At 30.8% G+C, this 27,966-nt stretch overlaps 2 protein-coding genes and 1 pseudogene across 7 annotated transcripts; 2 read left to right on the forward strand and 1 right to left on the reverse strand.

Moving 5' to 3' along the window:
- Positions 1-4,283: 4,283 nt before the first annotated feature.
- Positions 4,284-5,620, reverse strand: LOC140809641 (cytochrome b5-like; annotated as a pseudogene).
- A 9,522-nt stretch (positions 5,621-15,142) lies between these two features.
- On the forward strand, positions 15,143-22,498 carry LOC140809455 (phosphatidylinositol/phosphatidylcholine transfer protein SFH9). Of its 6 annotated transcripts, XM_073167085.1 has the most exons (17): positions 15,187-15,240; positions 15,359-15,525; positions 15,949-16,001; positions 16,095-16,395; positions 17,393-17,492; positions 18,015-18,281; positions 18,401-18,478; positions 18,554-18,655; positions 18,740-18,789; positions 18,892-18,991; positions 19,135-19,233; positions 19,467-19,547; positions 20,286-20,343; positions 21,277-21,647; positions 21,757-21,831; positions 21,995-22,192; positions 22,284-22,498. In XM_073167085.1, the coding sequence occupies exons 3-16, from the start codon at positions 15,995-15,997 to the stop codon at positions 22,046-22,048; spliced, it is 1,743 nt and encodes a 580-aa protein (XP_073023186.1). In that variant the 5' UTR covers positions 15,187-15,240; positions 15,359-15,525; positions 15,949-15,994; the 3' UTR covers positions 22,049-22,192; positions 22,284-22,498. The 6 variants fall into 6 exon arrangements, with proteins under 6 accessions (XP_073023187.1, XP_073023185.1, XP_073023189.1 ...); XM_073167086.1 differs by having other exon boundaries at positions 15,143-15,558; XM_073167084.1 differs by having other exon boundaries at positions 15,143-15,525.
- A 2,648-nt stretch (positions 22,499-25,146) lies between these two features.
- LOC140809819 (uncharacterized) lies at positions 25,147-26,362 on the forward strand. The gene is made up of 2 exons (XM_073167557.1): positions 25,147-26,080; positions 26,206-26,362. The coding sequence occupies exons 1-2, from the start codon at positions 25,192-25,194 to the stop codon at positions 26,289-26,291; spliced, it is 975 nt and encodes a 324-aa protein (XP_073023658.1). The 5' UTR covers positions 25,147-25,191; the 3' UTR covers positions 26,292-26,362.
- The last annotated feature ends 1,604 nt before the right edge of the window (positions 26,363-27,966 follow it).

Raw genomic sequence — 27,966 nt, forward strand, 5'->3', positions numbered from 1 at the left:
TACCTCTAATCTGTGCCAACTATGCGTTTAAGCTACTCCTTGACTATAACAACCATTTACATTTCGGTAAAATAAAATCAACACTAGCACAATTCAAGTTCGGCATCCGTACAATGGAAAAAATATTAAGTTTGATTGAGATGGCCATTTTCATTTATATGCATTCAAGAGAAAAACCTGAAACTACCACAGGACGGTTGAGTTAGTTAATATTAAATGCAACAAATATCAAAATACATGCATGGATTCCACGTGTTTCGTTTCAAGAGAGCATGTATTAACATCGCCTTTTATCCCCGCGATATCGACAATGAACAAATAGAAAGTCCAATAATACCGGAACTTAAAAAATTTCCTTTTAGTATAGGATAAAAAGGGCATGCTCCTAGTCTAAATATGGACTATAAATAAAAGAACAAAATAGCTCATAGATTCTAGCTGTAAATTCATCTGGTTATATCACAATAAGAGAGAAAGGCAAGTTTCACATCATTTAGCCACGAGTAAAGTCGAAGGATCACAAATAGAACTGCAAACGATATATTTGAACAAATAATTGATCAAAATTAACCATATTCAAGTGAGATTCTACTCACTTCAAACAAAAGCACTGTGCGGGTGGATGGCCTAGGTTCATACTGAAACGTATGACTAAAGGCTGTCACAGACACGAAGTATTCTAGTCCTACTCAAAATCAAGATTCGAAATAATTCAAAGCCAGAACCACCAACAAAATCTCAAAATTGCCTTACTAAGCATCATTTTCCCCTGAATTAAATCAAAATTTACACACACAGTGCGGCAATAACAGGAGCATCCAGCATGGGCATGAATTACGTATTCAAACTTGATTTCTAAACGTAAACAAACAGCTATCTAGGTTTTACTAGAAGATAAAAAGTGTTTGGATCTTCGCTTGTAATTGAAAAGGGAATCCCTCTTATTCAAAAATTGCTCATTTAAGAGTAACAACCAGAAATTTGATCTAAAGAGACACAATCAAGGTCGCGGCCAAACCAAAGCATCGTACGCAAGAAATGAAAAGCCAAGTAATCAAAAGATCTCTTCAATCAACATAATCAGTAAATAAAACACCTTTTCATTCCAATTATACAATCCAAGATTACATTATTCAGTGAAAAACCCTCAAAGCATTTCAGAAATCCAGAGCAGGGAATATGTAATGCATCACTCCAGTCTTATCAATGTAGAATCTTTCAGCTAACCCCAAAATTTAGAAACATCGATCACAAGCACGACTTGAAAATCATATATTCCTAAAAGATTCACCTGAAAATAAATAAAACTCCAACATAGTTCGGGATCCATATATCACGTTTTGGTGAGAAAGTTCAAATTTTTTTTTACAATACCGTAAGATCCTTGTCAAACCCCAACAAAAATAGTAAAACGACATAAGGACCACTACCCTACTGATCCGCTAAGTTCCGAATAAGCCAACGTAAACTTCCTCTCATCGCTTAAAATAGCTAGCTCGAATCTAAAAATAAAAATTTGACTCAACATTCTTGCAGCTAACCTGGGACGAAAAGAACAAAAATAGCAAACCGAAATTCATCAATAGATGGGAAAAAAAGTTCAATCTTTCCACCTATAATTAGAAATAAACAAGAAAAAGAGAGACGAGCAAAATCTAACCAAGAAAAGCAAAAAACCCAGAAGAGGAACTAGCAGCCGGCCCGAAGGCAAAATGTGTAGAAATTGTTGTAATCAACGCATATTCGAGTGCAATCAATGATTGGTTTTAAACAAGACTAAGCACAGCTTCAAGAACTGGAACTCGATCCTTAAATCCCGTTTTAATTTCCCATCCTTAAATTGGACTTTTAAGACTCAAAACGTCAAAACTGATACAGTTGTTCACATTTCGTCTACCTTTTATGTATTTAATATAAAATATATACATTTTATTCATACTTACTAATATAATAATATAGTATTGTAAATATTTTTCCAATTTCATTTCTCTGAAATCTTACACTTTCTCATTTTTAATATATTATATATATATATATATATATATATATATATTAAGATGATGATGCTTAAATTACAGCAAAATCGAATTATATTAGAAATTCACTTGTGAAAATAATTCTATGGAAGTCAAATCACTCTATTCAAATGCAACCACGTGATTTATTTTGATAGTTGATATCTCGTATTCATCATTTTTTTTTGCAGTACAAGTATTTAATACCGATTTAGTATTTACATGTGAAATCACAATAAAAATTAAATGTCAAAAAAGATGATGTTAATTGTTTTTTTTTATACAACGGGCGGAGATAAAAAAAAATTAAATCTAATTTAGATATTTATCTTAATAAATGTGATTTGAACTCAATATCATATGATTTTTGGAATACAGAGTAATATAATAATATTGTTCTGAACGTAGTAAAAATGAAAAAAAATTGTAATTAATGTATTTCATTCTACCGCTATTGTGTTGAAAAAAAGAAAAAAAAAATATTTATATTTATTATATTTGGAATGTGATTTTAGACTTTGAGGCTGATTATTGAATTTTTGAAATATATATATATATATATATATATATATATATATATATATATATATATATATATATATATATCGTTTTCTCTATAAAGTGAGCATCTGGGCCAGTTACAAATTGGACAATCGTCCACCTCAAGGGCTCCTGTCTATCCTTCACAGTGATTTTGCAGGAGCAATGTCTGATGTCCCCTAGAGATCGTGTTACTTTCTATTTTCTTATGTCTCGTAATAATTTTCTTTATTAAAAAAATCTAAAATTACATTCAACATAAACAAATGTACCATCTATTATTACGTATTTGATTGATTTGTTTATTCGGTTAAATTGATGAAAGAAAAATATGGATAATTGTGAATTAATATTCAATCGGTAAGAATTAATAATTTGAGGTTGTTGATTCTGATTAAAAAAGGGACAGATTAATTTTAAAGTTCAAAATTTTGGTGGATGGGTTTTTCTTTTTTTAAAAAATTAATTTCAGCTAGATGATATAATATAATTCACCATTGCATGAGTTTCAATAGTTTTGATATGTTGTTCATCCATCGTGTTCATCTATATGTCTATAATCGAAGTGAATACAATCTGAATAAATTTCATCGCATTTAATATATGAGTGTCAAATTAACGATGAACATTTTAGATATACAATAATACACAAATATCATATGTATAGAGATATACATCTAAACATCTCCAAATGAGGAGAGACGTGTGTTTAACATATGTTAAAAGAAAATGAAAAAAAAAAAAAACAAAAACAACCCCACCACTCTAATAATTTATATAAAAATAATGAATGGGTCTCATGTGAGACTGTCTCACAGATTTTAATATGTAAGACGGGTCAGTCTTACCCATATTCACAATAAAAAGTAATACTCTTAACATAAAAAGTAAAATTTTTTCATAGATAACTCAAATAAGAGATTCGTCTCACAAATACGACCCGTGAGACCGTCTCACGCAAATTTTGCCAAAATGAATTTCACAGTCCACTTAGGTTTCTTGCTTTTCCCTGATTTGGACAATGTAATGTAGACATGGCTTGTGCCAGCTACAATGTCTGAACTCATCCTAAAAAACAGAAAAACTATGTTGTTACATCCGGCTCTGGAAAAATAATCCAATTGGGAAAGCCCGATTATATTCGCCGGGCTGGTAAACAGAACTGAATATGATACGGTTCTCGTGTCAATGAGTAACGGAGCCCAGTGTTGACCCAACAACTAGATTAAAAATGTCGAAAGGAGAGGTGGAAGCGAGTAAGAATATTCTGGTTCGGGTATAATTCAAGTAATCGGATTACTCAAATTTGGATTATTATGAGTTTCGGGCTTCCGCTAAAAAAACAAAAACAATAATGGTATGTTACCATCCAACTAAAATGACACAATTTTATTTTAATTAAATTTATAATATCATCTATACATAAAATTTAATTTTCTTAAAAAGAAAAATAAACCCGAATTACCCAATCGGGTAGGAATTTACTCTCTAACACCCGGTCCGATATGACCAAATATTTATCTACCCGAACATGAAAAATACCCGAGCTATCCCACTCTTTCTACCCGATCGGATCGAGTTGGGTCGGGATCCGAATTACCCTACATGAACGCCCAACCCCAAGCGAAAGTAATACATGATTAGAAACGATAACAGACGCAGAACTAATTAATGAACGATTAAGCAAGCAACTAGAAATGAAAACAAATGACAAGTGATGATAGCGCTTCAGAGTGTCACAGCATAGAATCGAACGCCAAAAGCCAATCCCAATATAGAAAGGGGAACCAAGAATTGGAGCAGCTCCACTATGAACTGTGATGTTTTGTCCTGATTGTAGTGAGCTTGCTTGGGAGGACTGTAGTTGATCTTGTTCGGAATCGTCGACAAATTAACATCGCCTACGTAGAATTCCCGATTCCGGCAGCATTGCCTAGGTGGTGTTGTTGTGACCAACATCTCCGAAACATTTCACGTCAGCTATAATTTTTCGTAAAACGAATGATTAAAAATACAATAATAGAGCATCTCCAAACCAACTCCAAAATGGAGTATTCCTTCATTATAGAGAATGAATTCTCCTCCAACCCATCTTTATTCCTCTACTCCATTTTAGAGGAAGGAATAGTAATCCTCTAAAAATGGAGGATAACTATTCAAATGGAGGATGCAAATGGAGGATGGGTTAATTACAGAATTGTCATTGTGAAAATTGCAATATAACCCTTGTAGTTTTATCAAATTTTTTGGCCAATTTTTTAATAATTTTGAATTTTTTTATTTATTTTTAATGTTAAATATTTTTTTGGCCATTTTTTTTAATTTCGAATTTTTCAATAAGAGATGCTCTTATTGACCATTTGTGGGAGGAGTACAGTAATTCAGAATATTAGTATTTTTAATGGTCAATTTGTGTGTTGTTTTTTAAATCATGTGTCGTTTATGTTTGTCTTGATTTATATTTTATGTCTGTTTGATGAATGTTGTCTTTTGTTTGTAATTTGATGACAAAATAAATGTATTGTTTTAAATAAACGAGTCGAAATACACATGTAGTTGTGTTATGTTTAGCGAATTAATTAAGTTTAGTTAAATAATACATTATGAAATTAAATAATTATATATATGTGTATTTGAGAATGAAATAAATTAGAGAAATAGAGTATTTGGTAATATTTAGAGGATATGGGTTGGAGAAGGTTTTTGAAAATAGAGATAATGGATATCTATTTTAGTAGATAGAGGATGAAAAATAGAGGATATGAGTTGAAGATTGCAGACAACGAAACTTCATCACCACCGGGGTGGTCTTCCAGGAATTTGGTCACATCATAAACCTGTCGGAAATATTGTGAAATTCGGATATATTTTCAGACATGGATTTTCTGAAAAACATGTAAATCAGAACACAAAGCAAGCGAAAAAACCCAACCCGTGAAATTAAACGTACGTACCTTGCCATTAATGATGAGCCAACAGTCCTTGTTGGTGTTGTGCTTGGAAACCTCCGAAAAAGTAAAAAGCTTGGCCGCCATTTGAGGGAAGAAGGCTCTGTTTCAACGACTGCAAAAGTTCCAACGAATTGGTGAAGTGTGTGTTCTCGTTTATTACCAGAATTTGAAATTTATACTAATTGATTGTCTTTTCAAATTTTATCAATGCTTATTAGATAAAACACAAGACTATAAAATTTACTATTTGTATGATTTTTAAATAATATATTAATTAATATTCAAAATAGATAAATTTTTTATCTATGTTCTACTGATATAAATTATGAAATAACGAGTATGCGTACTTTTTTTTTCCACTAAAAAATTTACTTTATAATTATAATAGTGAAAATAATGCCTTTTTCCTACTGTTTGTAGTTCGTACTGTCTGAAAGTGAGTTAGTTGAAACTTGAAATCAACAAGTGCGGTTGGTGAGATTCGATGGTTTTAAGTTTAAAAATAGAGAAAAAAAATTAATTTTCTTAAATATATTAGACACTAATCAGTCGGATGTAATATATAATTCAATGGTTTCAAATTTAAAAATAGTCAAATGTGTTAGTTATATATAGATAGTTTTGATATATTAGACACTAATCATGAGTCAAATGTAATATATAATTCTTCCATTTTTTAGGTAAATTTTATCTCATCGATTCAAACATAATTTTTTCATGTTTCATTGGATCCAATAAGTGAGTGTCATTTCAAATTAAAATGATGTTTTGAAGAATTAAAAATGATATTTGAAATTGGATTTGGATTCTATGGATTTAGAATTCCATTGTGCTTTTTGATTAATGTTATTTAAGAATTGGATTTGATAGTTAGAAATTAATATGACAAAAACCTGTGTGACACGGGTCGTATTTTGTGAGACAGATATTTTGTTTGGATCATCCCTGAAAAATTATTACTTTTTATGCTAAGAGTATTATTTTTTATTGTAAATATCGGTAGGATTGACCCGTCTCACAGATAAAAATTTGTGAGACCGTCTCACAAAAGACATACTCAATTAATACTATTTTATATTTAAAAAAATTTGTTTACTTTTATTTTTAAAATTTCTTTTTTATCAGTAATAATTATTACTCACAATTGTTTATACACGATATACACGAAAATTGATTTATAAATATAAAAAATTTAAATATTCACCCAATTTACGGTAAATTAGAGAAAAATACATCTGTGCATGATTTGTTTAAGATTCAGTACCCAACAGAATTTTTTTGTATTTTAGTACCTGACAAAAGACCACCTTAGTTTTTACTACATGTTTAATGTATTTTTACATTTTTACCCCTTTAATTAATAAAAAATATATAAATACTTATTTTTGTTAGACATTTTCTCTTTCCACTCATCAATCCCGATGCATTTGGATGACATGTATATTTAATTTAAATATTTTTTTATTAAAAAAACAAATTCACAACTAATTGAATTTTTTGAAATACTTAGTTTTGCTTGTGAAATACTTAGTTTCAATTTTAAAATCCTTGATTCAGTAAATGAAATACTCAGAATGTTTATTAAAAACTGGATATTCGAATATGCATTTAAAAAAAAACAAATTCGGAACTAATTGAATTTTTTGAAATACTTAGTTTTACTTGTGAAATACTTAATTTCAATTTTAAAATACTTGATTTAGTAAATGAAATACTCAGAATGTAGATTAAAAAACTGGATATTCGAGTATGCATTTAAAAAAAAACAAGTTCGCAACTAATTGAATTTTTTGAAATACTTTGTTTTACTTATGAAATACTTAATTTAAATATTAAAATACTTGATTTAGTAAATAAAATACTCAGAATGTGTATTAAAAAACTGGATATTCGAGTATGCATTTAAAAAAAAAAAAAAAAAACAAGTTCGCAACTAATTGATTTTTTTGAAATATTTAGTTTTACTTCTGAAATACTTGATTTAGTAAATGAAATACTCAGAATGTGTATTAAAAAAACTGGATATTCGAGTATGCATTTAAAAAAAAACAAGTTCGCAACTAATTGAATTTTTTGAAATACTTAGTTTTTACCTCAGAATGTGTATTAAAAACTGGATATTCGAATATGCATTTAAAAAAACAAATTCGCAACTAATTGAATTTTTTGAAATACTTAGTTTTACTTGTGAAATACTTACTTTTAATTTTAAAATACTTGATTTAGTAAATGAAATACTCAGAATGTGTATTAAAAACTGGATATTCGAATATTCATTTAAAAAAAAAAAACAAATTCGCAACTAATTGAATTTTTCGAAATACTTAGTTTTACTTATGAAATAATTACTTTTAATTTTAAAATACTTGATTTAGTAAATGAAATACTCAGAATGTGTATTAAAAAACTGGATATTCGAATATGCATTTAAAAAAAATCGCAACTAATTGAATTTTTTGAAATACTTAGTTTTACTTATGAAATACTTAATTTTAATTTTAAAATACTTGATTTAGTAAATGAAATAATCAAAATGTGTATTAAAAAACTAGATATTCGAATATGCATTAAAAAAAATCCCAACTAATTGACTTTTTTGAAATACTTAGTTTTTCTTATGAAATACTTAATTTTAATTTTAAAATACTTGATTTAGTAAATGAAATACTCAAAATGTGTATTAAAAAACTGGATATTGGAATATCCAACGCAAGTTCTCTAAATGTTCGCATTTCCATCCAAGATCCATTTGTATGACATGTTCATTTCATTTAATTATTTTTTTTATTGTTTAAAAAATAAATTCGCAACTAAGTATTGAACTTTTTCAAGTACTTAGTTTACTTGCGAAATACCTAATTTCGATTTTAAAATAGTTGATTTGGTAAATAAGATACTCAGAATGGGTATTAAAATACTGGAAATTCGAATATGCAACGTAAGTTCACCAAATGCTCGCATTCTATCCAAGATGCATTTGGATGACATGTTCGTTTTATTTAGATATTTTCTTTATTTTTTTAAAAAAAAATCGCAACCAAGCATTGAACATTTTGAAGTACTTACTTTTATTTGCGAAATACCAAATTTCAATTTTAAATACTTGATTTGCTAATTGAGATACTCATAAAAGTTAATAAAATAATGGATATTCTAGTAAGCAATGTAAGTTCACCAAGTGCTCGCATTTCTATCCAAGATGCATTTAGATTACATGTACTTTTCATTTAAATATATATTTTTTATTTTTTAAAAGAAAAAGAAATTTGCAACTAAGCATTCAATTTTTTGAAGTACTTAATTTTACTTGCCAAATACTTAATTTCAATTTTAAAATACTTGATTTGGTAAATGAAATATTTAGAATGTTGTATTAAAATACTGAATATTCGAATATGTAACGTAAGTTCACAAAATTCTCGCATTTCCATCCAAAATGCATTTGGATGAAATGTTCATTTCAATTTAAAATACTTGATTTGGTAAATGAAATACTCAGAATGTTGTATTAAAATACTGGATATTCGAATATGCAACGTAAGTTCACCAAATGCTCGCATTTCCATCCAAGATGCATTTGGATGACATGTTCATTTCATTTAATTATTTTTTTATTGTTAAAAAAATAAATTCGTAACTAAGCATTGAACTTTTTGAAGTACTTAGTTTTACTTGCGAAATATCTAATTTCAATTTTAAAATACTTGATTTGGTAAATGAGATACTCAGAATGAGTATTAAAATACTGGATATTCGAATATTCGACGTAAGTTCACCAAGTGTTAGTCTTTCCTCAGAAGATACATTTGGATGACATATTCTTCTCATGTGATATCTATTTTGTAAAAAAAAAAAAATATCAAATTCCCAACTAAGCATGAAACTTTTAAAATACTTAGTTTACTTGATAAGTACCTAATTTTAGTTTCAAAATACTTGATTTTATAAATGAGATACTTAAAATAGATAATAAAATACTGGATATTCGAATATGCATTATGATGCAATTTCAATGCAAATGAAATTTTAACAAATACATTGCTCATCACTTCTCATGAAATAAAAATAACAATTTATTTCGGTATACAAATAAAGAACTTAGTTTTACTCCGGGACAAGTATGCTACTATATTTTTGTTAAAAGTAAGTGCTTATTTTGATCTACAAACAACTTACTCTTACTCCACGATCAGTAATGAACTGTTTCATTTCTTTAAATGACATTAATAAGTATTCTAATGAATCTTAGTTGAAAAAACCAATCATGACTAAATTTACGTTGCATATTCGAATATCCAATATTCTATCACATATTATGAGTATCTCATTTACCAAATCAAGTATTTTAAAATTAAAATTAGGTATTTCGCAAGTAAAAGTAAGTACTTCAAAATGTTTCATGCTTTGTGATCGAGCAAAACTTTCATTGTAAAATTCTTAGTAAAAATTAATAATATTCAAGCTCGAATTAATCATAAGTGTACGATGTCAAGTAATAATATAGCGTAAAAGAGTACGATTATCGTTCCTCTAAGGACTGTATTTCTCAATTATTATTCTCAGTTATTCAATTTTTAGCAGCGATACTTCAGATGATTGTTTACTACTACGATTATTAAATAAAAACTCAATGAAATGGTTCAAGGATTAAATGATGAAATAAATAAGCTAGAATGATTGATTAAATTTCAATTGAGAAATGAATTTATTGAGAATCTCGGTTCACATACCTCTCGCTAATCTACTTAATTCGTTCGACAATGATCTATGCTTTCGACGAGATTTCATATCCAATTGAACACGCCCTCTCAAGCTATGTCAAACTAATTCAACTCAGTGAAGTAATTAAATCTCTTTAATTATTTATCAAGGGTGAATTGCATGTCGTTTTATTAAATCCACTATCTTTCGACCTACTGAACTATGACTATCGACGTATATCCGACTTCATATTTCTCTGTAAATTGTAAATCAACGGATTAAGTTACTCGTTCCTATCACGAGATATTCTCTCGAAGAACATTGTCCGAAAATCTTTAAATCTTCGCTCTAAGCCTTTTTTCTTTTTCAAAGCTTTTTGGCTGCTGAAAAGTCCTTGAACATGTCATCCAAATGCATCTTGGATGGAAACGTGAGTACTTGGTGAACTTACGTTACATATTCGAATATCCAGTATTTTAATACTCATTATGAGTATCTCATTTACCAAATCAAGTATTTTAAAACTGAAATTAATTATTTCGCAAGTAAAACTAAGTACTTGAAAAAGTTCAATGCTTAGTTGCGAATTTGTTTTTCTTTTAAAAATAAAAAAATATTTAAATGAAATGTACATGTCATCCAAATGGATCTTGGATGGAAATGCGAGTAATTGGTGAACTTACATTGCCTACTAGAATATCCAGTATTTTAACACATATTCTGAGTATCTTATTTACCAAATCAAGTATTTTAAAATGAAATGAACATGTCATCCAAATGCATCTTGGAAGGAAATGCGAGCATTTGGTGAACTTACGTTACATATTCGATATCCAGTATTTTAATACAACATTCTAAGTATTTCATTTACCAAATCAAGTATTTTAAAATTGAAATTAGGTATTTGGCAAGTAAAACTAAGTGCTTCAAAAAGTTCAATGCTTGGTTGCGAATTTGTTTTTCTGTTAAAAATTTAAAAAAAATTATTTAAATGAAATGTACATGTAATCTAAATGCATCTTGGATAGAAATGAGAGCCCTTGGTGAACTTACATTGCCTACTAGAATATCCAGTATTTTATTAACTTTTATTAGTATCTCAATTACCAAATCAAGTATTTAAAATTGAAATTAGGTATTTCGCAAATAAAAGTAAGTATTTCAAAATGTTCATTGCTTAGTTGCGATTTTTTTCAAAAAAAAATAAAGAAAATTTCTAAATAAAATGAACATGTCATCCAAATGCATCTTGGATAGAATGCGAGCATTTGGTGAACTTACGTTGCATATTCGAATTTCCAGTATTTTAATACCCATTCTGAGTATCTCATTCACCAAATCAACTATTTTAAAATCGAAATTAGGTATTTCGCAAGTAAAACTAAGTACTTGAAAAAGTTCAATGCTTAGTTGCGAAATTGTTTTTTAACAATAAAAAAATAATTAAATGAAATGAACATGTCATCCAAATGGATCTTGGATGGAAATGCGAGCATTTGGTGAACTTGCGTTGGATATTCCAATATCCAGTTTTTTAATACACATTCTGAGTATTTCATTTACTAAATCAAGTATTTTAAAATTAAAATTAAGTATTTCATAAGAAAAACTAAGTATTTCAAAAAAATCAATTAGTTGCGATTTTTTTTAAATGCATATTCGAATATCCAGTTTTTTAATACACATTCTAATTATTTCATTTACTAAATCAAGTATTTTAAAATTAAAATTAAGTATTTCATAAGTAAAACTAAGTATTTCAAAAAATTCAATTAGTTGAGATTTTTTTTAAATGCATATTCGAATATCCAGTTTTTTTAATACACGTTCTGAGTATTTCATTTACTAAATCAAGTATTTTAAAATTAAAATTAATTATTTCACAAGTAAAACTAAGTATTTCAAAAAATTCAATTAGTTGCGAATTTGTTTTTTTTAAAATGAATATTCGAATATTCAGTTTTTAATACACATTCTGAGTATTTCATTTACTAAATCAAATATTTTAAAATTAAAAGTAAGTATTTCATAAGTAAAACTAAGTATTTCAAAAAATACAATTAGTTACGAATTTGTTTTTTTTTTAAATGCATATTCGAATATCTAGCTTTTTAATACACATTCTGAGGTAAAACTAAGTATTTCAAAAAATTCAATTAGTTGCGAACTTGTTTTTTTTTATATGCATACTCGAATATCCAGTTTTTTAATACACATTCTGAGTATTTCATTTACTAAATCAAGTATTTTAAAATTGAAATTAGGTATTTCACAAGTAAAACTAAGTATTTCAAAAAATTCAATTAGTTGCGAACTTGTTTTTTTTTTAAATGCATATTCGAATATCCAGTTTTTAATAAACATTCTGAGTATTTCATTTACTGAATCAAGTATTTTAAAATTGAAATTAAGTATTTTACAAGCAAAACTAAGTATTTCAAAAAATTCAATTAGTTGTGAATTTGTTTTTTTAAAAAAAAATATTTAAATTTAATATATATATCATCCAAATGCATCGGGATTGATGAGTGGAAAGAGAATATGTCCAACAAAAATAAGTATTTATATATTTTTTATTAATTAAAAGGGTAAAAATGTCAAAATACATTAAACATGTAGTAAAAACTAAGGTGGTCTTTTGTCAGGTACTAAAATACAAAAAAATTCTGTTGGGTACTGAATCTTAAACAAATCATGCACAGATGTATTTTTCTCTAATTTACCCTTAAATTTATTTTAAAATAAATTTTTAATAATGAAAAAAAAAAGTTAAACTATGGATTTGGACAAGATTTTTTTTAAAAAAAAAAATCATGAATTTTTTTTAAAAAACTATTCTCCAAGTACAATTTTTTTAAAAAGAAACGAGTTATTAAAAAAAAAATTAAAAAAAAGTGACATTTATTTTATGATATTTTTAGAATAATAAAAAAAGTTCAACAAATGTTTTTATAGAATAAATTTTCAAACACATATTTAGTCTTAAAAACGTTTAAAACCTTTTATTGAAATTTTGAAAAAAAAAAAACACTTTTATAAAACATTTTATAATAAATAGTTGTCGAAACAACTCTTATTGATTTAAATAAATATACGAATGGGAGATAATAGAAATATTATTTTCCAATTTGGGTTAAAAGCTAAAGATTAGTGTGGTTATTTCATCAATCTGTGGAAAAAAACCAGGAAGAGTAGTAAACTTAACTACTCTTTTATATTTTAAATAAATAAATATATTAATTAAGGAATTCATACTTCGAAGTTCAAATAATTGATTTTTGTTGGTTTTGCTCTATTTAAATTAAAATAATGTTTTCCAATCATATACTCAATTGTATTCATTTTTGGAAGGAATATTAAAAAATTCTGTATTTGTTAAAAGAGTCATGATCTTAAAATGTATCTTTAATCATATAAAAATTAATTTGTTAACAAAATTCAAGTTTGACATGTTGTTTATGGATTATTTTATGTTATACTTAAAATATTGGTAAAAATTTGTGTGAGACGATCTCACGGGTCGTATTTTGTGAGACATATATCTTATTTGGGTCATCCATGAAAAAATATTACTTTTTATGCTAAGAGTGTTATTTTTTATTGTGAATATCGGTAGGATTGACCCGTCTAACAGATAAAGATTCGTGAGATTGTCTCACAAGAGATCTGTTTTAACATATTTATCTTTTATGATGTGATCAAGTGTTAGTTATTGGATCATAACATATATGTCAAATTCTATAAAAATACGAGACATTCACATGATTTAATGATATTAGAATTTGAGAGAAATACACCTGATATAACATAAACTAACCTGTTTTTTTTATAGCAAAACAAGCAAAGAAATGTACCACATCTCGACTTTAATTTTGGTTCATCGTCATATGTCAATTTTCAGACCAACTAAATCAATTTAGTCGACAAAATATAAGACCACATGGCAAACAACCAGTTTAATCATTAAAGCACGCCAAACTTTTACCACACCCAAAGCTCTCACAAATAATTTTATAATAATGATTCCATAATTCAAGCGGCGGAGCTTTTGTATCGCAATTATATATCCCTATCACCACGACCACATTAATTAATGTCTTAATTATTTTGGCAATAATTAATTTCATTCCGTAAATAAATATATACCGTGTTAAACTTGTGTAAGCTTCTTTCAAAAAACAAAAAAATTGTGCAAGCAGTCGATAAAGTTTCTAGAGTGATGATATGCATAGGAATATTCGATCCACGGCTCTATTGTTATCATGTGAGATTGATAACATTGATCGTATCAAGATCAGGTTCACGTGTTATTAAAAATTTATTAGTTAAAACAGTTTAAAACGAACTGTGGATCTATAAAAATTTCGATATAACATCTTCGTAATTTGGATATACTGGAAAAATCAGATAAATGTTTTACGATAAAAAATACTGAGATAATAATTTCACAACAAAAAACCAACTTATAGCACGAAAACTAACAGATAAAACTCGAACGCAGAACGCATTGACTCAAATGAACCATTGTATTGTTTGTTATTTTAAAAAATTATCTCGTCTCATATATTAAAGGTAAAAATTTGTGTGAGATGGTGTTATATGTCGTATTTTGTGAGACAGATCTCTTATTTGGGTATGTCATCCATGAAAAAGTATTATTTTTTATGCTACGAATATTATTTTTTATTGTAAATATCGGTAGGATTGATCTGTCTCATAGATAAAGATTCGTGATACTGTCTCACGGGAGACCTACTATATATTAAAATATATATGAGGGCGGCTATTTATTTATTTATTTATTTGGGAGAAAAAATATACACATATGTAATAGTAATTATGTTAACTTGGATTAAAAAGAAAATTATGTTAAATTTGGCCGATCCTAACCCCGCAATCCAAATGAAAATCTAATTAAATTTAGTTTATCATGTCATTTGTCATTAAAAACTTTGTTTAATTGAAAAGCCAAAAATCGCACTAGCGCCGGCGTGAAAGCAACCGGGCGTACATTCTCCAGCTCCTCCGTCGCTGTACGTCGATCCTACTTCTCGAAAGCGACATCGTTTCTGTGCTCTTTCATACCAGAAAATACCTTTTCGATACAGTTCTGTTCTACCTATAGATACTACGAACATTTATATGTAACAGTGATGTTATTCACGATTAGCTTTCACGAGATTCGTGCTTGTAGAAGATAAACAAGTGGATTCATGTACCAATATATGGCTTTAATGCGTATTTATGCATCGGCGAGGAGGGAGGAGTGATCACGCTTTACCGATCATCGTCGCTGTTTGAATGCTGATAGCTGGAAGGTAACTGCTGTTTGATTATACATATGTGTTTGTGTACGTATATATAGACTGTCGATGATTTATATCTCTGAATTAAGTGATTCAGGATCTTGTTGGTTTATATTTATGTTTATTACTTGCCTTGTTAGCATCCGAGATTATGTTCAGTTTTTTGAAAAATGTCGAGGTGTAGAGTGTAATGATTTTTGTCGCTTTTTATTGGCTTTATCGCCATTTTGAGTCCATTTTTGACCTGTTTCGATGGCAAGTGAACTTCAAGTATGAATATGGAGATTTAAGGAATCGGTGGTTCAGAGTTTCTTTATTCCCTTTGGTTTACTATATCTGTTCTTCAGTTATTACTTTATTGGATTTTTATAAAGTCTGCGCTGTAATACCTTTGCTCCAATTCTTATTGCAAAATTGACGGGCTTTACTTGTTAGATTGATGCTGTATATTTGCTGGGATTGAACTGTGATTGGTTGAAGAATGTCAGGTATTTGTGATTTCAAGTCCAAAAGTTTGGATATTGATCGCTTGCAAAATTTGTTCACTCAATTAGTCGATTGTTTTGAATTTTCATGTGTAGAAATAGTTCCTGTTCATGAAGATGACCAAGGAAAAAGATCAGATCTTGAGATCATGTTTGCAGATGAAAATAGAAGGCGTCGGATGAGATCTTTAAGGAAAAAAGCAATTAGTGCTTCGACTAGAATCACACATACTTTAAAGAAACACAGCAAGCGGCTTGTGCATTGCAGATTTGCGTCAATTTCTACCGAAGAGTTTCTAGATGAAGTGGAAGAAAAGGCAGTTGATGCTTTTCGTAATGATTTGATTGAAAAAGACTTACTTCCGGTTCGTCACGATGATTATCATACTTTGTTGAGGTCGTCATCTACATTGAATCTTTAAATTTTTATACAGCTGCCCTACATTGACAGAAATTTTGTTTGGTTCAATTTGCTTCTTGATGAAATAAACTTCTATTGTCTTCTGGTTTATCATGTCACATAAATGGAATAACTTGTAACAATTAAGAAAACTTGTCACCAAATTTATTTATGTTTTTTTCAAATCTGGTCTGCTGTCACAAGTCTTCAGAAGTTTCTGAAACATCTTTCGGAATTCGAGACCATTCTTCCGATGAAAGACCAATGGCCTAAGTTAAGTACTCCTTCCTACCCTGTTTTGTTCCGTTGGAACTTAAACATTATCACTCTTACCAATCCAAAAATAAAATGCTGAAATAATGGAGTTGTTATTATTATTATTATTATTATTATTATTATCTCTACTACTTTTTTAAGAATGAATTTACTCTCATTATTATAATTGTTGAATGATTGATTCTTCAATTTAAATGCCAAATCATATATCTTCTTGGTTTAGAATCTACGTCTTCTGATCCGTCGAGTTCGTTGTGATTATGGGTGCTTTTCACTTTTCGTTTTGCTTATTAGGTTTCTTGGCATTTAACACGAGTCATTGTGTTTCTACACAAGAAAAAACTCACCTGGAGATTTTGTTCTTTCTTTTTTTCAGTAAATTGTGATCTCTGCCTCTCTTCTTTTATATGCAAAGAAATGTATGACATTGGACTTTTAAAAACGACACATAAAATATATTATCTTATTTAACACTTTTGATATTATATCTTTTATGATAATATTGGGCTTTTACCTATATCAATGCAATGTATTCATGATATACATAATATGTTTGATTAAGCTCAAAGATACTTCTGCGGTTCTGCTTCTAAGTTCTTGCAGGCCCTTTTTTTTCTTTATCAGCTATCATAGTCGATTAGAAATGTGATCAAAACAATCCATGCTTCTAAAACAATATTTCTTTTTCCTTAAATTGGAAAAATGTGCACTATTTCAGATTTCTCAAAGCGAGGAAGTTTGACCATGATAAAACAGTTCACATGTGGGAGGAAATGCTGAACTGGAGGAAAGAGTTCGGTGTAGACTCTATTATTCAGGTAAATTATGCCATCATACTATTTGTACTTTAATCCTTCATTTTCCTTTTCTTATAGGATAACAACTTTGATGTATGTGTCACAATAATTTGTTTATATAACCAGGATCATAATTTAGGAAGCTGGTTCTGTGTTTGTTTAGTTGGTTGTTGTAAAAAAATCTATTACTATTTCTTCCACATATTTTCATTTTCTGGGGGAAGTGTTTGAATAACCCGTTGACAAATTATAATGTAAATTGGTATCATCTGCCCGATCATTTAGTTTCCCATTGGTTTATGAACAATATTCACGTTTAAAGCTTTATCCTATTTTTCTGTAGATATTAACCAACATATTTTACGGCATTTTTCTCTAGTTTAGGGATTTCTTTCTAATTTTGTTTAGAAGGTCAAAGAGCAAGGCTCTTGGGTTTTTAAAATAATCATTTTGTTTTTTTATTGACGAGATCTATTTCTGCTTGCTATTCATATGGTTCTAATTCTCACTTGCACCTATACCATGACAATTGTCAATGTTTAGGATTTTGTTTATGATGAATATGAAGAAGTTCAACGGCATTATCCTCATGGATATCATGGAGTAGATAAAGGAGGGCGCCCGATATACATTGAAAGACTTGGCAAAATTGACCCTAGCAAGCTTATGAGTGTCACCACTGTGGATAGGTTCTTAAAATATCACATTCAAGGTTTTGAAAAAGCTTTTGGGGATAAGTTTCCTGCTTGCTCGATTACAGCAAAGCGCCATATTGATTCAACAACAACAATTTTGGATGTGCATGGTCTGGTCTGTTCAAATCAAGATACAAAGTTCATGTTGTTTCAGTACATGATTATTATGCTCCAATTTCTTCTATCAATGCAAGACGTTTGTTTTGAATATTTGTGCTTATTCATTGAATGTAGAACTGGATGAATTTTGGCAAGGTAGCAAGTGATCTAGTATTGCGCATGCAGAAAATAGATGGCAACTACTATCCTGAGGTTCTTCAGCTTCTTTAAGCGAATTTTGTATTTTTTATTTGGTTATGAGCACTAACGCACTTTCATCCTTTTCAGACATTGCATATTATGTTCATAGTCAACGCTGGTACTGGATTCAAATGTCTATGGAATTGGGCAAAAGGTTTACTTGATCCAAGGACAACAGCTAAAATACATGTAAAGTATCTATAACCTTTTAATCCCTGCAAATTTTGTTGAGCAAATGGTAGTTTCAATTGACTAAGCATCACTTTTATACAGGTTTTAGGCGCCAAATATCAGACTAAGCTACTGGAATTTATAGAAGCGGGGTGGGGGATTTTCATCCTGCTAAACCATATTATTCATTGTGATGTCAAAATGTTCAAAGATTTGGCTTTACGTTATCCATTGAACTTTCCTTTTATCTGCAGTCAATTACCAAATTTTCTGGGCGGATCCTGCTCATGCCCGAATGAAGGTGGATGCCTTGGATCTGACAAGGGACCATGGAATGATCCTCAACTGATGAAGGTGTGAATAGTTAGATTTCTATTACTGTTCATTTGATGGATGTTGGTATGGAAAAAATAGTCTATTTCTTGATTTTTGTTGTTCATATTCATTTACTTTTGCATATTTAATTATCGTTATAATTATATAACTCCTATTTGCAGTTGGTACATGCTTTACATGATGGTGGAGCGGTATATCCAAGGAAGATTGCCAGTCTCTTGGACCATGCCTATTTCGAAACTGAACTAATTGATCCAACAGTAAGACGATTGAAATACGTTTTGGGTGCCTTCATCATTCTTTTGGACTCTGTTAGTGAAAATGGAACCTGTCTTAGTACTTTACCTGAGTACTGTTCCAATAAGCTTTTCTGTCAGTCATGATTTCAAGCTAATCATTTGGAAGTCAATATGGTTACTGAAGTGTGATTACCGACTTTATTCACCTTAGGCTGTGTATTATTTAACTAACTGTGCCCTGCTTCTCTGAACAGAAATCAAGGGGTGAAATTGCTCAAGCTTCTCTTTTAAAATCCCTTTCTCATCGTACCATGGAAGCAGCACATTATACAAATGTAAGAGATTTGAGGTTCATATAACATTAGTATGAGTAAGGTTATTTTGCATGCGTTACAAGGACTGGTCCATGTTTCCCGGAAACAGCTCACTATTTAAACAAAACACAATTTTGATTTCATAATTGGCATGGTCTAAATATGAGATCACAAGCTTTTCTTTTTGTTTAACGCTTGAAGATGGTGGAATATTTCATTTAGAAATTCGATCATGCAGTTCACTTATATGCAACTTCTTGAGGTGAGTGAAGACCTTGATCGCTTGTTAAAAGATCTACCTGCTAAATCGATGTCTTTCAGTGAATCAAGTGGGGTGGGAATGAATTCTTTACCGATTAGCTACTTTAAGAACTATTATTTCATTCATACTATAAGTGTTTCACAATTTGGCGGCATTATCTTATCAATTTGTTCTACACGACTATTGAATGGAAATTAAAGCGATCTAGTTTACCAAGCGAGTCTCTAGAACTTCTCTTTGTTTGCCTTCACAGGGTTCTTGCGCCTAACAGAAGTAGCCAATACAACTCTGGCTGCGGGGTGGGATAAGATAGTATTTTCTACCCTTCTTCCTACATCTTAGTAATATATCCATTCTCTTCCCTGCTACCAGACCCTCAGACCACAATCTTAAATTCTTTTTTGTAATTGAAGAATGCCACATGGCTAACTATTTTAGGGTGAAAATTCTTTTTTCTTATTTCTTATTTCTTATTTCTTTTTTTGTTATCGACTCAGGGGACAATATGGAGACCCCATAATTTTGTGGCAAGAGATGAAAGTCATGGTCCATCTGGTACATAGACAACATGCTGATCTTACTTAATCATGGCTTTAATATTCTGATCATTTGCCTGTCGAATCATGCATATGTCTTACTTGCAGCAAAGATGTGCAGTAGTATAGCATGTACCAGACAAAGCTGCTTTGAAAATTATGTTACTTTTTTCGTTTCTGCTGTGCATCAGCAGTTGCCACAATTCTATATTTTCTAAGAAAATCATTAATGCAAGTAATGGATATTAGAAACTTCTGTACTGTTCACTAATCTGTGAGACTAGGAAGATCTATAGTCAAAACATTTGTTCCAGTAGATAGGCCATTTATCGAGCCTTTTGTGAATGGAGGCCATACTTTCCTGGAGGGATAACACCGGTTTTCCCACTTCCTCTACCCTCACTTCAGATCTTGTTGTGGCCATGGCAGGTTGGACCAATTGTTAGATCACCGGTTCAATGGCCAAAATATAACCGAAGAAAAGATAGAAGAATACGTGCACACACCAACGAGAAATAAAAGTTCTGTGTTAATAATATGAAGGTTAAAATAACAACTGTTCTTTCCCAGAGGTAAACTCTGTACAAAGGAAAATATTCCTTCCCCTAGCTCTCTGCCAGTAACACTCGAAAGAAAATGATTTCATAACCGTCTCTCAGGAATTTCTCCTCTTCTGTATTCTATATACCCTTCCCCTTCCAGGTGCAAGTCTTCTGGAATATCCTATCCTTGTGTGATAATGGGCCCGATATATGTAGGCCCGAGACAATACCTCCATCTTTATTAATTTGGCCCAGTTGATTTAATATCCTAACACTATGTTCTGCATCTTTAAGTTGGATTTTTTCCTAGAAGAATAAATTGTCATCGTTTTAAGTATTTAATAGTTGCTATGAAGCAGTTTACATGTATCTCGAGCATCCGATACAAACTTATCTTGGCCTTGCTATAGATTTGACAAGGATGACTTATCAAACGAGGCTGGTAAAGGGATCAATCACTACAACATTGACAGATGTAATCTTCAGGCTACTTGCATATATATATCTCTTGTTCGGTGCGCTGGTCTGCAGGTTATTCAAGGTGCAAAATAACGAAACTGCAACAGAAAATCATCAAGGAAATTCTCGGGATGAACAGTTGGTGCAGCCAAATACTGTGGAGCTTCTCCATCCATGCTGCCAGAAATTGCAGCATTTAGAGAATGCCGTGACTGAACTGTTGAAAAAACCTGCAGGAATTCCACCAGAAAAAGATGACATACTACTTGAATCTCTGGATCGCATAAAATCAATTGAGCATGATTTACAGAAGACGAAAAAGGTATCACGTGTAGTTAAGGGTTCAGTCTTTATCATAATATGCATCTTGATTCCATTGAATCTGATCCTTTAAATGATTATCACTTACAGAGTTAAATCTTTGTGTTTAGGCCCTGCTTGCAACAGCTTCCAAACAGCTAGAGCTTTCTGAGTCATTGGAGACTTTAAAGGAAATCAACACAAAAGTCAGTTATCATTTCCTCTAGAATAAAATCCCAGAAAATGGAACCTTATTGTCCTTAAAACCTATTGCTTTGAACTCATCTACCCTTTTAATTTCATTAGCTATTATTACTCTTCTGAGATGCTTACATGAAGTAGTGACATTATATCCTTTGCCAATTACAGGGGTCTAAAAGTTATTGGCTACGAAGGGGCAAGTCGCAACTTCTTGGAATCTAACAGTCTAATTTTAGAAAAAAAAATTACTTATTTTAGCTCCTAAATATCTATTGAATTACTACAATTTTTTTCAAAAGCTGTTTTATTCAACTAACCAGGACAACCCGGGTGCTATTCTCGAGTTCAGTGGTTTTATTTCCTGAGGTAATCCTTCCCTACTCGCACTCGCGAGTCGCTCTCGACCTCATACATTTTAGTTTCCTCACGTTTTTCTTTGATATCTGTGTCTCCTCAGCTTGCTTGTTGAAGATTTGTTGCCGGGTTGCCATTGCCTCGTCCATCTGGAATTAATCTTCTCAGAGAGTTTTTGAGTTCTCTATGCATCATAATACTTGCTTTCATCATTCTTGACTTTTTATAGAATCGGAAACAAACGTTTGTATATGTTAAAGTGATTTTTTAAAGTTCATCTTACATCTTAAAGACTATCGATTCAGAGTTTTCCATCTATCGCTTTAAGACGTGTGTTACTTCTCGTTGTGCTGCTTGTTGAGAATGATAAAATTTTATGCAGTTCTCTGTCTTTGCTGATCTTTATCAACTAGCCTTCACGAACCAATTCCCTTTTCGACTATTCCATACTCGACTTGTGTGCATTTGTTGCATATCCGACGAAAAAAGGGAAAAACACAAGTCTAGAAGTTACCATCATATAAAAGAAAATAAATTATGCCTATTGCTATCAATAATACTTGTCAAGAGTGAATGCTTTCAAACTTTTAATGCAGTTTGGACTGGAACAAAGTTGTGAATATATTCTTTCAAATAATTTAAGACACAAAATTCAATTACCAAAAGGATCCTTCTCATTCTATTACAGATTTGTTCCCAAGGAATGTGTGTCGCGTCTGTAAAATAGTGACGCAGAAGCAAACATGATATGCGAGAATGAGTCGCTAACTCAATGACATGCAAGATAATCTCTCATTTTATTTATTTTTTAAATCCAGGTTGAAGGCTAGTGAATTTATTGATATATATATATATATATATATATATATATATATATATATATATATATATATATATATATATATGACAAAAGCTTGTATGAGACGGTCTCACGGGTCGTATTTTGTGAGACAGATCTTTATTTGGATAATCCATGAAAAAATATTACTTTTTATGCTAAAATTATTATTTTTTATTGTGAATATGGGTAAGGTTGACCCGTCTCACAGATTGTGATCCGTGAGACGGTCTCAATATATATATATATATATATATATATATATATATATATATATATATATATATATATATATATATATATATATAGCGTATTTGAAATAGGAGAGTTCCTTTTAAAAAAAAAGTTTAACCAATATCATTTTTCAAAATTTATATATTATTTAAATTAATATGTAACCACGTAAAAAGCTATACTTAAAAAAATTTAAAAAAGATATGTCTTGCACTAGTGGAGATACTAATGTCTGACATGGGAGAATTAAAAATGAAGTGGCGATAACTTTAGTTTTTCTGTACCTGGTACAAAGAATTTGATATTATGGACACATTGAATCTCGTAATATTTTTTAAAAAAACATTAGACCATACTTAAATCTCTAAATATATTTACCAAAATAAAATAAAATTATAATTGGCTTGAATATATATAAATCCTTGTAAAAAAAATGATTGAACTACAACCTAGGACGGGCCAAGCATAAGTCCGTCCTTGGCAGCATGGGTGATGAAATCAATTAAAATTATGCATAAAAAGTATTCATATCGACCAATATATATATATATATATATATATATATATATATATATATATATATATATATATATATATATATATATATATATATATATTGATATCCTCGGATGGAGGATGGGCTCGGCCCGCTCTCGATAGCCCATCTCGAGGGAAGCCCAGCACTCAGAGGAGCACTTGAAGTCATCCGTAGGAGGTCATTCCAGCCGACCTCCGAAGTCAGCAGGTCCGTCGATCAGAGAGGCCGGCCGAGGTCCCGTGCCGACCTCCCAACATGAAGCCGAGCCGACCTCCTACATGGCGATACCGGGACGATTGGAGACGTGTTGGTCGAGCTCCCATAGGGTCCAAACGGCAGGTGGGCTCATATCCACGAGAGCTCTTACTTGGACATTAAGCGCGTAGCCCGCAGAGATCAAAGCCCAGAATGGTAAGGTCCATTAAAGATCTAGTCAAATCCGGCACAATATCTAACCAAATCTGGTGCAAAATCTTAAACGAATCTTCCAAAGATTCTGGGGATCTCAATCTACCAAAACTATGACTCTACTGTTCTCCTATAAATACCATGTTTCGTTTATTGTTTATGATTCATACTTTTCACATTCTCTCAGCACACACATTACACTCTCAATTTTCTATTCTCTGACTTGAGCGTCGGAGGGACCACGTCGGAACAACCTTCCGGCCCCCTTCTAACACTCTTGTTTGTGTTTCTTGGTTTCGAGGTATCTGATCCGAGCTCCCCAAGTAAAGATCTGACCTCCTCGTTAGCATCACCGATTTTAGCAATATCATATATATATATATATATATATATATATATATATATATATATATATATATATATATATATATATATATATATATATCATGGAGTGTCCACAATGAAATTAATGAGAAAACAGATTGATCCCATTAAATAATATAAGCACATATGTTTGGAAAGTGTGAAGTCGTCACGTGACACATAACGTGAAAGCTAAAGGTAAACTGTCATTTTCGCATTATCGTTATATGTTACAGTATGAACTGGATTTTAAAATCTTATGTGTAATTTATTCATTTAAAATATAACAATTTAACTATGAAATATATTTTAAATTTCACTTGGATATGATATCTGAATCATCATTTCCTAGTGTAGATTCAATACAAAAAACGTATTTCGAGGCAAAATTAAAGATTATAAATTTTAGTCTTTGGTCAGATTCCGATGCCCTTGATGCTCGCTTTACATGTATATAATATATACGGATTTTGCAAGATTTTTTAAACGTGTTTTTTTTTTTTAAATCGATCAAGAGAGCAAGGATCTGCAGAATCTCAGGTTGCTTTGTCCTACTCCGCTACCTAAATATCCCTTTGCACCGAACTTACAAAATGTAAACAACTTGTCTACTCCAAATGTTGGAAAAAGATGGGTAGTTTCATCGGGCATGTGGCCGATGGATTTGGCCTTTTCATAATCGGATTGTGGCATATTTTCAATCACATCAAACTGCACGCCATGGACCCTAAATCCTACTGCTCTTCACTATGGTTTCCCACCTCAAGAATCAAGTATCTTGAGCTCTATTTGATCATGATTGGCAGCTCCACGGCTATAGCAATGGAACTCTTCATAGGGCCGGATCGCCACCAGCCCCTTGACCCCGATGGAACAATCCCCTCTAACCATCTCCACAACTTTGAACATTCGAATATCTCCTTAACTTTCTTCACCTATGCGTTTCTCTCAATCGTGCTAGATAAACTTGCCCCTCCAGCGCAATACGGACTCACTAATCTTCTAGGTGCGGTGGCTTTCGGGCAGCAACTCCTCCTCTTCCATCTCCACTCCACGGATCACATGGGACTTGAGGGCCAATACCACTGGCTTCTTCAAATTGTTATCTTTACCACACTTTCCACCACCCTTTTAGGCATTAGTTATCCCCGAAGTTTCTTGAATAGCTTTGTGAGGTCTGCTAGTATTATGTTTCAGGGTGTTTGGCTCGTGGTCATCGGGTACATGTTATGGACCCCTAGTCTAATACCTAAAGGTTGCTTCATAAACTTGGAGGAAGGTCACGACGTGGTCCGGTGCCACGACGAAAAGGCTCTAGAACGTGCCAAATCGTTAGCAAATATTGAATTCAGTTGGTTCGTATTGGGAACGACAAGTTCCGTCGTGGCCCTTTATCTTATCATGATCAAGTTGTGCCGTAAAAAGAACGAGTGTCGATACTCCCTAACGAACTTTGTGTTAGACGGAGATGAAAACGACAATGATGTTGAGGCTCTAATCAATGGAAATGATAAGATTGGTGAGTTTCAGAGTCCAACTGCTATACAAATATTTCATTGGTTTAATTTGCGTAATTGGAATACTTTTCATGGTTTAATTTAATCATTTTGATAGTTCCTCATTGATATTTTGTGCTGTTTGTAGGTGGGATTAAAGAAAAAGGTGCAGTTTGCGAGGCGCTGCAGCCCCACATGTTGGAGCTGCATCGCCCACATAATTCATTATTTTGATCTTCCACAAGCAGACATGAAATCAATTCAAAATATTTTTTGAAACCTCTCTTTATATTGCTATTGCAGGAGCACATTAGAGATATAAAAAATGGATTATGTTTTTTTCAACAAATCCTCATAAGTTATTTTTTCTCTGCATAATTTCAATTGTGAACCGAAACGAAAGTGTATTTACTTAAATTAATTTAAAGTTTTGTAAGCGCAAGTGTGTCCACTTGTAACTTGCTTTTGGGATAATCATCGTCTTCTTATAGCTATATCTTTGTTTCAAATTTTGTCAAAGATCGATTGGATCATAGATCATTGAATATTCAATTTTCAAACCATCATGAAGGTGGTGACGAAAAAATACCATAGTTTTCGCACGATTTTGCGGTGATTCATTATTTTTCTCCTTGATGATATTTCAATGTCTATAGAATCAATAGATAAATTTCAATATCTATTATCCAAGAAACATAATTAATGTCTGACATATCAAAAGCAACAAATTAAAATTTGAGATATCATGATAAGATCAAATATATAAAACAATCCATATTAAAAATCATGTATTCATGAATAAACAATAAAGCAAAATTTAAATATGCACATAAAAAAAACAACTTTAAAAATTGTGTTGATAATATGTTGTAAAATAAAGACTAACCAAAGAAGGAGTAGGACACTCGATACAATCTCACTGATTTTTAATCGTGAAACGAAACAATTAAATTTAAATTATTGTGAAAATTAATGTGATCGTGCTACAATGTGTTCGAAAAATGTGAAGTCGTTATTTGACACATGTATCCCGTGAAATATATTTTAAATTTCACCTGGATTATCATATACGAATCATTTCCTAATGGAGATTCAAAACATATTTCCAGGTCGCTTTGTTCCACTCCCGTAAATGTAAACCCACTGACACAAAATCATCGTACGTGCATGCTGCGTGCCGCCAAAAGATGTCTCAACTCTTAACAGTCTAATTTTATATTAAAATTTTAATATAAAATTAAAGAAAAAAAAAAGAAATTTGATCTTATTGATTAAGAGTTTTTCGATCTGTCGTTTTAATTAAGACGTGTTAGTTAATTCATAATTTCGTGTTAAAGAATGATAAATTTTAATGAATTTGTCTTTATTTTACCAATTAGCCTGCCCGAACCTATTCCCTTTTCGACCATTCAATAATTGACTTGTGTGCATTGTATTTGTTGCATTTTAGTCATGTTTCATTTTTTTTTTAAATATAGAAATTTTTCTGATTAGGTTTGCTGTCCCACGAAAAGTTGGGGAATATAGAAAAAAAAAAATAGAAATTAATTTTTTTTTTGTTAAGGTTTAGAAGATTACTTTTGGAAAATCCAAAAACAGGTTGGTTGATTTCTAACTAAAGGTGAAACAAAATCTTACGAGTTTAATAATATAATAGTAACAAAAAATACTGTAAGATTGTTTCAAATATCAAAATTTGGCAAAAACTTGTGTGTGATGTTTTAACGGGTCGTATTTTGTGATACAGATTTCTTATTTGGGTAATCCATGAAAAAATATTACTTTTTATTGTAAATATCGGTAGGGTCGACCCGTCTCACAGATAAAGATTCGTGAGACGGTCTCGCAAGAGACTTGCTCTATCAATTTTGTGAAATAAATCTTCAACTCGAAATAACTTATTTAAAAA

This window comes from Primulina eburnea, chromosome 13 (genome assembly GCF_022965805.1).
Source record: "Primulina eburnea isolate SZY01 chromosome 13, ASM2296580v1, whole genome shotgun sequence".
Taxonomy (NCBI): domain Eukaryota; kingdom Viridiplantae; phylum Streptophyta; class Magnoliopsida; order Lamiales; family Gesneriaceae; genus Primulina; species Primulina eburnea.

Excerpts from the sequence above, each read along its gene's own strand:
- LOC140809455 (XM_073167086.1), top strand. Across the intron at positions 16,396-17,392 it reads GATTATCATACTTTGTTGAG|ATTTCTCAAAGCGAGGAAGT; the intron begins GTCGTCATCTAC and ends GCACTATTTCAG. Across the intron at positions 18,479-18,553 it reads ATGGCAACTACTATCCTGAG|ACATTGCATATTATGTTCAT; the intron begins GTTCTTCAGCTT and ends CATCCTTTTCAG.
- LOC140809819 (XM_073167557.1), top strand. The coding sequence starts at position 25,192 with ATGGGTAGTTTCATCGGGCATGTGGCCGATGGATTTGGCCTTTTCATA. Across the intron at positions 26,081-26,205 it reads CAATGGAAATGATAAGATTG|GTGGGATTAAAGAAAAAGGT; the intron begins GTGAGTTTCAGA and ends TGCTGTTTGTAG.